The following is a 13,202-nucleotide window of genomic DNA, read 5'->3' as shown; positions in this document are numbered from 1 at the left end:
ACACAAAACCAGTGAAATTAAGTGTATCTATAAATATCAGTCAAGGAATTCACAAAATAAAAGGATGTAAATTAGGATATCATACATTGAAAATATGAAGGGGAGAGGAGTAAAAATTTAGTGCTTCCAGAATGGATTCACACTTAAGTGACTATCCATTTAACACAGATTGATATATGCCTAAGATGTTATATATAAACATAATGGTAACCAAATCAAACAAAAAAACAGAAATAGATGTACAAAAAGATAAAGAAAAAGGAATCCAAGTATATCCTTAAAGAAAGCCAGCAAACTGTAGGGGAAGAGAGCAAGAGAAGAAAGGAACAGAGAAAAACTACAAAAACAACTAAAAACAAATAACAAAATGGCAATAAGTACATGCTTATCAATAATTACTTTGAATGTAAATGGACTAAAGGCTCCAACAATCAAAAGACATAAGGTGACAGAATGGATAAAAAAGCAAGACCTGGGTGTGCCTGGGTGGCTCAGTCAGTTGAGCATCTGACTCGTGATTTCAGCCCACATTGAGCTCCATACTGGGCATGGAGCCTACCAAAAAAAAAAAAAAAAAAGGAAGACCCATCTATATCCTTCCTACAAGGGACTCCTTTTAGACCTAAAGACACAAGCAGATTGAAAGTGAAGGGACGGAAAAGCATTTCTCATTCAAATGGAAATGAAAAGAGGGCTGAGGCAGCAATAGGCAGATATCAATCAGACAAAAGACTTTAAATCAAAGACAAAGACTACATAACCATAAAAGGGATAATCCACAAGAATATATAACAAATGTAAACATTTATGTACCCAACAAGAGAGCACCCCATACATAAAGCAGCTAATAACAAAGGAAGTAATCAGCAGCAATACAATAGGAGGGGACTTTCACACCCTACTTACATCAATGGATAGATTCTCAAAACGAATCAAAAATGAAATAGTGGCTTTGAATGACACATTGAACCAGAGGGATCTAATAAATATATTCAGAATATTCCATCCTAAAACAACAGAATACATTCTTTTCAAGGGCATATGGGATATTCTCCAGGATAAATCACATGTGAGGACACAAAATAAGTCAACAAGTTCAAAAAGATAGAAATCACACTATGCATATTTTCTGATCACAATATTATGAAACTAGAAATCAACCACAAGAAAAAAAGTCTAGAAAGACCACAAATACATGGAGGTAATATAATATGCTACTAAACAATAAGAGGGTCAACCAAGAAATCAAAGAGGAAATAAAACACATGCAGACAAATGAAAGCACAACTATCCAAAATCTTTGGGATGCAGCAAAAGCTGTTCTCAGAGGAAATTTTAGAATAATAGCAGCTTATCTCAAGAACAAAGAAAAATCTCAAACAACTTATATTTACACCTAACAGAGCTGGAAAAAGAATAAATAAAAGCCCAAACCAGTAAGAGGATGGACATAATAAAAATTAAAACAGATCAATGAAATCAGGAGCCACTTCTTTGAAAATATAGACAAAATTAATAAACTTTAGCCAAAACTATCCAAAAAAAAAAAAAGACTCAAAATCAGAAATAAAAGAGAAGTAACAACTAGTACCACAGAAAGAATATGCCAATATGCCAAAAACTGGAACAACCTAGAAGAAATAGATAAATTCCTAGAAACATATAACCTCCTGAAACTGAATCAGGAAGAAATGGAAAGTGTGAACAGACTGATTACCAACAATGAAGTTAAGTCAGTAATCAGAAAATGGTCAACGAACAAAAATCCAGTATCAGAAGGTTTCACAGGTGAATTCTACCAAACATTTAAAAAAGAGTTAATATCTATTCTCAAACCAGTCCAAAAAAATAGAAGAGGAAGGACAGCTTCCAAATTCATTTAATAAGGTCAGCATTACCTGGATAACCAAACCAGACAAAGACACACACACACACACACACACACACACACAAAACTACAGGCCAGTATCTCTGATGAACAAAGATGCAAAAAAATCTTCAACAAACTATTAGCAAACCAAATCCAACATTACATTAAAGAAAATCATTCCTCAGAATCAAGTGGGATTAATTCCTGGGCTAGAAAAGTGGTTCAATATTCACAAATCAATCAACAAGATACATCACATCAACAAGAGAAGGGATGAAAACCATATGATCATTTCAACAGATTCAGAAAATGCATTCAGCAAAGTACAGCATCCATTCGACCACAAACAAATTTGGAGGGAAAATACCTCAATATATAAGAAAAACCCACAGCTAACATCATATTCAGTGGTGATAAACAGAGCTTTTCTCCTAAGATCAGGAAAGAGAAAAGGATGTTCACACTCACTGCTTTTAGTCAGCATAGTACTGGAAGTTCTAGCCACAGCAGACAAGAAAAAGAAAAAGGCATCCAAGTTGGCAAGGAGAATCTAAAACAGTTACCACTTGCAGATGACATGATACTATATATAGGAAAACCTAAAAACTCCACCAAAAACCTACTATAACTGATTAATGAATTCAGTAAGATTTTCGTATATAAAATATAGAGAAATCCATTACATTTCTATACACTAATAACAAAGTAGCAGAAAGAGAAATTAAAAAAACAATCCCAGTTACAATTGCACCAAGAATAATAAAATACCTAGGAATAAACTTATCCAAGGAAGTGAAAGACCTATACTCTGAAAACTATAAAACAATGTTGAAAGAAATTGAAAACAACATAACTTGAAAGCTATTCCATGCTCGTGGATTGGAAGAACCAATATTGTTAAAATGTTCATATGACCCAAAGCAATCCACAGATTTAAAGCAATCCCCATCAAAATACCAATAGCATTTTTCACAGAACTAGAATACTACCAAAATTTCTATGGAACCACAAAAGACCTCGAATAGACAAAATAATCTTGAAAAAAAAAAAAAAAAAGAACAAAACTGGAGGTTTCACAATCCCATATTTCAAGATACACGGCAAAGCTGTAGTAATCAAAACAGTACAGTACTGGCACAAAAACAGATACATAGATCAAAGAACAGAATATAGTGCCCAGAAACCACCCCACAATTATATGGACATTAATCTTTGACAAAGGAGGCAAGAATATGCAATGAGAAAAAGTCTCTTCAACAAATGGTATTGGGAAAATTGGACAGCTATCCATAAAAGAATGAAGCTGGACCACTTTCTCATATAATACAGAAAAATAAATTCAAAATGGATTAAAGACTTAAATGTGAGACCTGAAACCATAAAAATCCTAGAGGAGAATACAGGCAGTAATTTCTCTCATATCGGCCATGCTGTAGCAACATTTTTCTAGATAGATCTCTTGAAGCAAGAGGAAGAAAAGCAAAAATACACTAGTGGGATTACATCAAAATAAAAAGCTTTTGCACATTGAAGGAAATAATCAACCAAACTAAAAGACAACCTACTGAATGGGAGAAGATATTTGCAGATGACATATCTAATAAAATGTTAGTATCCAAATTATAGAAAGAACTTATACAATTCAACACCAAAACCCCAAATAATCCAATTAAAAATCGGCAGAAGACATGAACAGACATTTGGCGCAAGACCTCCAAGCAATAAATAACATTGTTATTTCTTGGCACCCTGTGGCTCCTACTTCCCCCTCATAGTCACTAACATGGATTCTCACTGAAAGCAAATGTTTCACTGTAATTGGTCTATGCAACACCTTTTTAGTATACCAGTTGATGAGGACAGCTGATATCTCTTTGCTTTCACTTGGGAAGGAAATATACCTGAACCATAATGCCCAGGGTTTCACAGAGTCCTTTTAACTTTTCATGAACCTTAAAAGCTGATGTGGATGACAGAGTTTTCTGCAGGCTCTACCTTGTTATATGATACACAGATGATTTGTTTCTCTTCTCCCCTTCTCAAACCTCTGCATAGGAAGAATGCATCCACCTGTTGAAATTTTGGCCTTAAAGAGACATAAAGTCTCCAAAGAAAAACTGCAGTTTTCTCAAACTCGGGTTTGATACTTGAGGTACCTGATCTCAGAATAAGGAGTACATTTGAATCCAGATGAAACCCCTCATGACTGCTTAGTGCTGACAGATTACCTCTGAATCCCTGTGACAATTTATATAAAACTCCTCTAACCAGCACAAGTTTTTCATGGTTAACTGATGGGTCTTATCTAAAGGATGAAAATCGTAAATATCATACTGAGTATTCTATTACAACTCCTTTCAAAATCACTGAAAAACCACCTTTACATTTTGGATACTTCTGCCCAACAGGCTGAACCATATGTCCTTACTTGAGTTCATACCTTAGCCAAGGATAAAATTTGCAACATTTATACTGTTCGTTGGTATGTTTTGGGGGTATCTCATGACTTTGGAATATTCTGGGGACAATGGGCTGTCCTTATCTCCAGTGGAAATAAATCTTAAAATGCCTATGTCCAAAATGCATTAGATGCCATATTTTTGTCAGCTGCCCTGGCTCTTAAGGTTCCTGGGCATTTCAGACTCACTCCCAGAGGACAAAGTAACCCCCCTCACTGATATTTCTGTCAAACTTCTGCCATATCTCAAAGGAATGTTCTCCTTTATGATAATTCATACTATTTTTGGACTAAAATGGTATCTTTACTAATGGTTCTACTATTAATTTCATAGTGGAAATTTAATTTGTAATCCATATTTATTCAAGACTATGTCCTAATTAAAAATGGACAACCTGTTAGTGTCTGCCCTTCAGCTCAGGTCATGATTTCAGGGTCCTGGGATCTAGTCCAACCTGGGGCTCTCTGCTCAGCAGTCAGCGGGGAGTCTGCTTTTCCCTCTCCCCTTCCTGTTCATGTGCTCCCTCCCTCCCTCTCTCTCTCTCTGATAAATAAATAAAATCTAAAAAAAAAAAAAAAAAAAAAAAAAAATTTTTTTTTTTTAATAAAGAGTGTGGTTTTTAGGAGACTCAGGAAAGGAAGGAGGAGACAGATTCACGTCTGCAAAGAAGATGAGGGAGGGAAAAGGGCCTCAGCAGCCATTTTGATGCCTTTCAATTGTTTGCCTCATATTAGAAATAATATCTTGCAAAGACGCAAACTTAGAATCTTGAGAATATCTGGAAGGCTTGAGGTACCATTTAAAATAATCATCCCATTCAGTTTTTTGTTTTGGAGCCATAGCTTTCTAACTTTGAGTTAAGCAAGTTTAGGGAGATGGAAGTTCCCTATAATGGCCACTGATACTCTACATTTTGGTTAAGTCAGTCCATTTAGTTATAAATGCGCACAGGAGAGACCGATTTTTTTTTTTTTTTTAGATTTTTATTTGAGAGCGCAAAAGAGAACGAGCAGGGAGAAGTGCAGAAGGAGACACAGACTCCCTACTGAGCAGGGAGCCCCACATGGGGCTGGGCTCCAGAACCCAAGATCACCAGCTGAGCCGAAGGCCCTGAGACCATATTTTTAAAACAAAACTAGCCAGAGCCTGGCTGGGGCATGCTCTAATCAGATTGATGACTGGGATTCCATTTCCTGGAGGTTTTCCTCTAAAAAGAAAAATTCCTCAACAGCAGTTTCAACAGGAACAGCCTGGTTCCGGAAAGAATCAGACCAAGGGCCAGCACAGTTCCAGTAGGAACAATCCAGTTGCAAACAGGAGTCCTACCAAGGGCCAAGGGAGTATTCCCAGAAAACAAAAACAAAAACAAAGCCCTAAAACAAATCCCAAATAATGTCCAGAAAATTCAAACACAAAGCGTGGAGCTTGAAATCCAGGACAAGACTTACCTTCCAACCCCAGTGTGGGCAAGGACACAATGAGCTCAGGCTTGTGGGTACCAGCACCTCTTTCCTTATCAGCCTCTGGGCTGTTGCTGGGGGATGGGGGGTTAGGGGGGGTTCTTCTCTGGATCCCACCTCAGCCAAGTACTGCCAATCTTAAAAATAGAACTGTCAGCCATCTTACCAGCAAAGAAGTGTTTATTTGGGAACTGTGGAGACTTGCAAACCAGGACAAACAAGCTACAGTAAAACAAAAAAAAAAAAAAAAAAAAAGGAGAAAAACACTTTTTTATAGAGGAAAGGAGGGAGTTAGAAAGGCTGTTATAAACAAAAAGTCGATTGGAGTAAACCGAGAGTTTGAAGTATAGTGGCTTTTCATTGGCTAAGTTGTACGGATGGCCCAGTGGTTGGGCGGTTGCCGGGAAGAAAGGCGGCCTTTACCCCATTAGGGCAGTAAAGTAGTACCACCTGCAAAGACCCTCCTTTCCCTATCAGGTCTGCACTCGACAAGGAGGTGAGCGTTCCCCCTGCCTGGCCTCTTGACCATTCCTTTAGGAAATTTCCTTCTTCTTCTTCTTCTTCTTTTTTCTTTTTTTTTAAATTTTTTATTTCTTTTCAGCGTAACAGTATTCATTGTTTTGTTGTGTTTTGTTTTGTTTTAGATTTAAATCTTAGTGAGCCTACATGCACTGCAACATGGGTTTCTGGAGTAGAAGTCAGTGATTCATCACTTCCACACCACACCTAGTGCTCATCATAACAAGGGCCCTCCTCAATATTCCCGACACAACCGGTGTTGGAGGGGATGCGGAGAAAGGGGAACGCTCTTGCACAGTTGGTGGGAATGTGAATGGATGGCGCTACTCTGGAGAACAGTACGGTACGGAGGCTCCTCATAAAGAAGGTTTCTATCTTTTTTTACAGGATTAAACCTTTCCCCCTCCAACTCCTGTTGCAGGAATCAAACTCTAGGTATCAGCTGATTTTCATATTGCCTGTGAAAAGGTGTCCAATTAAAGTTCTCCAAAGCCTTATAAATTGTTAGGTGGATAGAAAGAAAATAATTTTTATCATCCTTCTTGGATGGTCTTGAGGGGCCTATAAGAAAGGGCTGGTAGATAGGGAAGAGCAGAGGTAAGGAGAATATTCTGCATTCTGATTTCCTGGAGAGCTGAGATCTCTCATACTAGATATTCATTCTCTTGGAAAACAGTGGAACTTGCTACCTCGGAAATACCTCATCATAATAGGTCCTTGCTAGTATGCCCAGAGTGCCACCTGAGAGGCCCTGAGGGCAACGAAGGAATTTTCATTTAGGGTTAGACCTGGGCTGACCTGCCTGTGAATACCTGCCTGCCTCTTTTAGGCAGGCCCTAATTGTGAGACCTGGGAAAAGTTATTCAACCTCTTCGAGTTTCCTCATCATATAATGAAGGCAATCCATCAAGAAACCCTTTGGGAGTGATCAAAGTTGGTGACTGCACCCACACCACCTCTTCTTAGGGCTCAGGTTTACTCTAACTTCTTACCAGGCCATAAGGACCAGTCCCGAAAAAGCAAGGGAGAGGCACTGACCTCGAAATCAGGGTGCTGGGTGATGGGTTGGCACAATGCTGGGTCCTGACAAGGGCAGTGGGCCCCTGCCCAGAATGGCAGCAGGGACAGCAGCAGCACAGCGATACCGGGGATGCCATGTGGTGGGCGGGCGAGGAGGCACCGGTGACCAAGCTGCAGAGGGGACATGACAGCAGACAGTCGCAGCAGGACTGGGTTCCTCCACCTCCTGGCTCAGGTCAAGACTCTCAGCAAGGCGGGCCCTGCCTCCCGGCAGAGCGGACTTGGGAGGGGCTGACATGGGAAGGGCTAGGCAGTCTAGGCCGATGGCGACATGAAGGTGGGGTGAAGGAGAAAGGCTGCCTTGGACACCTGCCCCACAAGCCAGTGCCTCTGGCCCCCAGCAGACCTGTTGACTCAGCCAAGTCAATATCATCGGTACCATTTATACCCCCTCAACACTCTGTACCTTTGTGTCATGGCCCTTTGTACTCCTTATACAGTTTGAAAGTGGAAGCGGGGCCCCCAAGGGGAGAAGTAGGGAATCTTGATAGGGATGACTAAGCACCACGGTTGGAATGGGTGCGGTGGGGAGGGGGTTTCTGGAGTTTTCCTGGTGTGCTCCGAAACTGGCCCCTGCCCACACAGGCCAGGGAGAGATGAAAGAAAGAGGCAGGTCCCTCCAGGTTGGCACGTGGCAGTTTTAATAAGAGCAAAGGAGCTTACACATGGGGCTTGTCTTGGGTGATGGCAAGATGAATGGATTCCTGCAGCAGCTCTCCAAATCTTAAAAAGCTTATAAAGGGGTCCTGACTGGGCTTAGTCACATATATTATGTGATGCAGTTTTCAATACTATCTCAAGGTTATGACCTTGGAGCAGCCTCTGGGAGCAGGAACGTCATGGGGAACCCACAGTTCAAAGACAGAGGAGGGGGTGAGGAGCCCCAGAGTGCTCCCAGGTCAACTGGCGGGCATGTCTTTTTGATGACACCCCCAACACTCCACCCCTGGTGCCTCCCTCTTCCACAGTGAGCCTTGAGTGGGCAGCAAGGGGTTTCCTTAAAATGGAGGCAGCACTTTTGCTGTCTATCTGATGCAACAGGGGCAGATGCCACAGCAACAATACAGGCATGCGTAACAGAAATCACAGATGAAGACAATAATTCCCCAAATTAGTGACAACTCTTTCTGTCAAGAGCCCCAGGACCAAACCACCAACTTATTAATTCCGCTAGGCTGGGAGTTGGACCACTCAGGGCATTCACCTGAGTCCTCATGTGATTTAATTAGGATGATACCTTAGCAGGCCCATGGGGCATGAGCTGAGGACATTGTTTTGATAATGGCACAGGTGCCTCCTTGTGAGGTAGGAATACTGTCCAAGACCATCATATTTTAGAGGACAGTTTTTCTCATTAGAGTCATTTCAGTGTTCAGGAAGGACAGATTTTGGGGGTTATCATTCAGGGCTTGCTGACAGAATTTACTAAGGGTTTCTATGCGTGCTCTAACATCTCCAAGCCTGTGGAGGGAACACAGACATCAGCCAGATAATCACACCAGGGAGACAGTGCCCACCTCGGCTTGAGGAGAGAGGGAGGTTGGCAATCTAGGAATTTGACTCAGCTGTGCATACTATGCCTGTTGGCCAAGAGACACAGCATGGTCAGGCATGAGGAGATAGACTGAGGACAGAATATGCCAGAACAGGACCCCCACCTTCCCTTCTCTCTCAGGGTGGATGTTCCATTTCAGGCATAATGCATTCCAGCAAGTCCAGCTTGCAGCAGGACAATGGATCCCAGTGGAGAATGAGCAGTTTCTCCTCACGCAGGCCTGTCAGCCCCACTGCAAAGTCCAGGAGAGAATTCCTTTCCCAGGCATGATGGGCTTGCTGTTCTCGGCAGCATAGCATGTTGTCCCCTGGTCAGGAGTTGGAGCAATGGCTATTTCCTGCCACTTCCACACCCCTTTGGTGTTGGGGGCCTTGGCAGGGGGTCCCCATTCTGACATATGGGGCAACTGGTCCTCATCATTAATCATTCAAATAATCAATTTGAATAAAACCAACTTGGCGAAGGTAGTTTTAGATGTTAATAATTTGATCTGCTGTTTTAATATTTTTTTCTTTCTACCAACCCTGTTGCTTATGGATCATAAGGGGGACAAAACCTCCTTTTTTTTTTTTTAACCCAGTTTTATATATCATGAGCTTCAAAATGTAACTCTCCAGTGCTGTCTGTACGATGCAGGTACCCATGCCCACTACTCAGTTTCTCTAATCCCCTAACGGCGGCAGCCTGTTGTGCACAACAGCGGGGGAAGGCTTGGGTTAGGCCAGACACAGGGTCCACACAAACCAGGCCATATACAGCATCTTCACTTGGTGGGGGGGGGCTATAATCAGTTGGCCAGCTCTTCACCAGTTGGGAACTTTGAATGCCCCAGATTCTTTCAGCAGTTGCTTTGGGTGTTGTTTAGAACCCACAGGAGAGTCTGTTCCCTCATTACTGATGTCGCTGTATTTGAAGGGCAATTTGGCATCGTTGGCAATACGCCATCCCACCTGGGCACTGGGATGGGCATTCCTTCTGTGCACCCAGTCTGTTGCACCTACTGAAGGGTGACTGGCTAAAGCTTGCGTCTGAGGTAGGGCATCAGCTTCCCCGCTGCCAGCGGTTATCCGTGCCTTGTGAGCCGCAGCATGGAAACCAGTGAGGGCTGCCTCAGACAAGATCTTGCCGATGGACTGAAGAGTCTTCCCACACATCTTGACCCCCCAAGGGCTTATTCGTAATCCTCCACCCCTTGGCCTCCCATTGTCCAAGCCGCAGCTGTCAGCATACAGGGTTAACGGTCCAGTCCGGGCTCACGCATAATCACCAGCCAGACCACGCTGCTGAGGGAGAGGCCCTGCCTGGAGGAGCGCTGTGTACATTGCTAGGAGCTGCTGCTCGGGGTATACTGGGTTTCTGCCCCCTGCCAGAACTGGGACCAAAACGCTAGGGGCACTCCCCTCTGTCTATCCATATCATCGGAGTCACAAACATATTTAACCTAAATGTTAGCCCTACTTAGGAGATGCCCAGAGCTTTAGTATGCTCTGCTCCTATTTTTGTTTTCTCAAAAACAGCTTGCTGCTCTGATCCCCAGTCCCACATGTGCCCTTTCTTTACCCGGCAGAGTTAAGAGATGGAGGTACTATGCCAGGTCGGGAATCAAAGTCCTCCCCAACCCCCGAATCCCTACAGAGGCTCGCACCTCCTTCACATTTTTAGGGGTTGGATAGGATTGTACCTTATTAATCATAACGTTTAGAACAATGTAATTCTTACCGGACCAGGTGAAACCCAAAACCTCATGGCAGCGCCTGGGCCTTGAATTTTCTGTGGATTTCCTGTCCATCTTTTTCCTCGCAGAAGCTCCAGCAAAGTCCTATGGCAGAGGCAAACCCCTCATGTTAATATTATGGTCACTGATGTACACTGTGCTGATGTGAGGAAGGAGACCAGGGATAGGTCCCCAGCCACCATCCCATGACATAGTGTAGGGCTATGCATATGGCCTTGGGGGAACACTTGGAAGGTTTATCATCATCCCTCCTACGTGAAGGCAAATTGATCGTAGTTACCAGAAACCTGTACTTGTCAAAGCCTTTTCCATGAATCTCCTGGAAGATGAAGCACTTTTGCAGGAACGCATTTGGCCAAGACAGCAGAGTAAAACAGCAACTCTGCAGGTAACAAAAGACTTAAAAACTGCCATGGTTAAAATCTGATGAGAGCTCCTTATAAACCTGGTAAAGACAAAACATAGAAACCTTGTTTTTAATGTATTTATAAACCTTTGTTTATAATTTTTAAATTTAGTTATAAACCTTTGTTTATAACTTTTTTTTATCAAGAACAGACCAACAATCCAAGAAAATGTTGCGTTCTTAAATAGAGAGAAAACCACATTTTAGTCTTTTACCAGCGTACTTTTAAAACTTACTTATTCCAATCTTCATCCGTCCTGACCACCCGTAAACCTCCTTTCCAAAGATTCCCCTTCACAAAAACCTTCCACGACTTTTTCACTCAGAATTTTGTTCCAAGTTTTCCCTCTCTAAACAAACCAACCTCGATTTAGGACAAAATTAGTTAGTTTCTCTTCCCCTCAGTAAAGGAATGTATTTTCGTTCCTTAGACCGCTCTCACACACCTCCACCTTTCCCTACCTACAGAGCTGTTTTCCTTCTCATTTCAAGCAGTCTGGATTTTTCAAAAAAGCCTTCCCCCACACCTTCTTTTTCTTTGGCCCCTGTGGGCAATGTTTTGATTACCTCCTGGGGTGTTTACATTTTTTTTCTTTTTTAAAGACAGGAGGAGAGTTACAAATTCAAAGGACAGAGAAAGAATATAAGCTTTCTCCTAAGAGTTTCAAGGGCAATTGCTATTAGGGTTGCTGGGGGGAGGGGGTTTGGGAGAAGGGGGGTGGGGTTATGGACATTGGGGAGGGTATGTGCTATGGTGAGTGCTGTGAAGTGTGTAAACCTGGCGATTCACAGGCCTGTACCCCTGGGAATAAAAATATATGTTTATAAAAAATAAAAAATTTTAAAAATTAAAAAAAAATTTTCCTTTGTGTTAATGATGAGGGAGCAGGAGGCTGGCTGAGGACAAAGCAGAAGCTGGCGCCTTGCACCCCCTCTTCACCCGCTCCCCTCCATATGTGTAGCATTCCTCAGGCACCCCTGATCGCCATAAAATGATAAATAGTTAACTTGCAGGGATCGCAATCCTGCAGAACAGGAATCTCCCTTGCCCTACAAGATGTCCTAGAGACCTAAACAGGGAGGTTACCTTATCGATAGCACAAATTTCCAGAGGCAAATAACTCTTGGTTCCTGAAGCCCTAATGTCCCTCTCCCACCATAAACTGGAGAAGACTGGGGTAGAAAGGAATGTAAATGATAGCCGGATCATAATGCCCCACCAAGAATCCCCCAATTATCTTGATGTTAATGCCTGACCTAAGGACGACATTGATCAAGCCATAAGGGCAAGGCCTCCCCCGGCACCTTGTAGGCCCTCCCTAACATGTGAGAACTCTGTTGAAACCTCCCATCCCTTCACCACCTCCCCCCAACCGCAGCGTATATAACATGCCGACCCTCACAACCCGGGGCAGCAGCTCTTCCTGCCCACGGGTCCTGTCCCCGTGCTTTAATAAACCACCATTTTGCACCAATGACGTCTTAAGAATTCTTTCTTTAGTCGTCGGCTCCGAACCTCCTCACCCCACCGAACCTGACTTAGGTTCTGGGACTTCATCATTAAGGGTCAGAAGACAGGCAGCTTACCACCATTTACTGTAATCTTTTTTTAATTTTTTCATTATTTTTTAGAAATTCCACCACTTAGCATCCTAATCAAGCTTTGTCACAAGTGCCCTGATCTCTATCTGGGGTATTTTGTGCCCTCCTAGTTTGAAAAACAGCACTTGAAGATCTCTTAACTTTTTATCCTGCTCTCCCATCCTGTCGAATACAAACATCTAATTTTGCTTCCTCTCGTGCTTAAATTCCAGTAAAAACTTAAGCCCACAAGGACAAGGAGATGACAGCAACATATTTGGAAGCTGGAAAGCACGAGAGGCAAGTACCCCAAACCCCAACAGTAGGGAAAGCTGAGAAACAACCAATTTAAACTACAGAAATCCTCAAAATGTTCCAGAACTGCAAAAAGAGGCTCAGGAATTCAGGGTTGAGAAGGGAACAGAAGGAGGCTGTCTGAAAACAAGGGAGCAGGTGTCAGCCTGGGGCAGGTACGTTTCATGTGGACCTTAAAAATAAAAACAGCAGTGAGCTCTGCTCAAAGTGGGTAATACCCTT

General features: G+C 42.4%; 1 protein-coding gene across 5 annotated transcripts in view; it reads right to left on the bottom strand.

The window, feature by feature from the left end:
- CTBS (chitobiase) overlaps positions 1 to 13,202 on the bottom strand; it is a 69,862-nt gene that overhangs the window by 25,826 nt on the left and 30,834 nt on the right. For all 5 annotated transcript variants that reach the window (XM_032361310.1, XM_032361312.1, XM_032361311.1 and 2 more), the window contains 3 exons: positions 10,959 to 11,123; positions 10,663 to 10,762; positions 7,347 to 7,499 (listed from right to left, as the gene is read on the bottom strand). In XM_032361310.1, the coding sequence (XP_032217201.1) occupies positions 7,347 to 7,499; positions 10,663 to 10,762; positions 10,959 to 11,092 (387 nt within the window). In that variant the 5' untranslated portion in view covers positions 11,093 to 11,123. The remainder of the gene's footprint in view (positions 1 to 7,346; positions 7,500 to 10,662; positions 10,763 to 10,958; positions 11,124 to 13,202) is intronic.

This window comes from Mustela erminea, chromosome 10 (assembly GCF_009829155.1).
Source record: "Mustela erminea isolate mMusErm1 chromosome 10, mMusErm1.Pri, whole genome shotgun sequence".
Lineage (NCBI taxonomy): Eukaryota > Metazoa > Chordata > Mammalia > Carnivora > Mustelidae > Mustela > Mustela erminea.
Note: the sequence above shows the minus strand (reverse complement) of the source record. Positions and strands in the feature narration are given on the sequence as shown.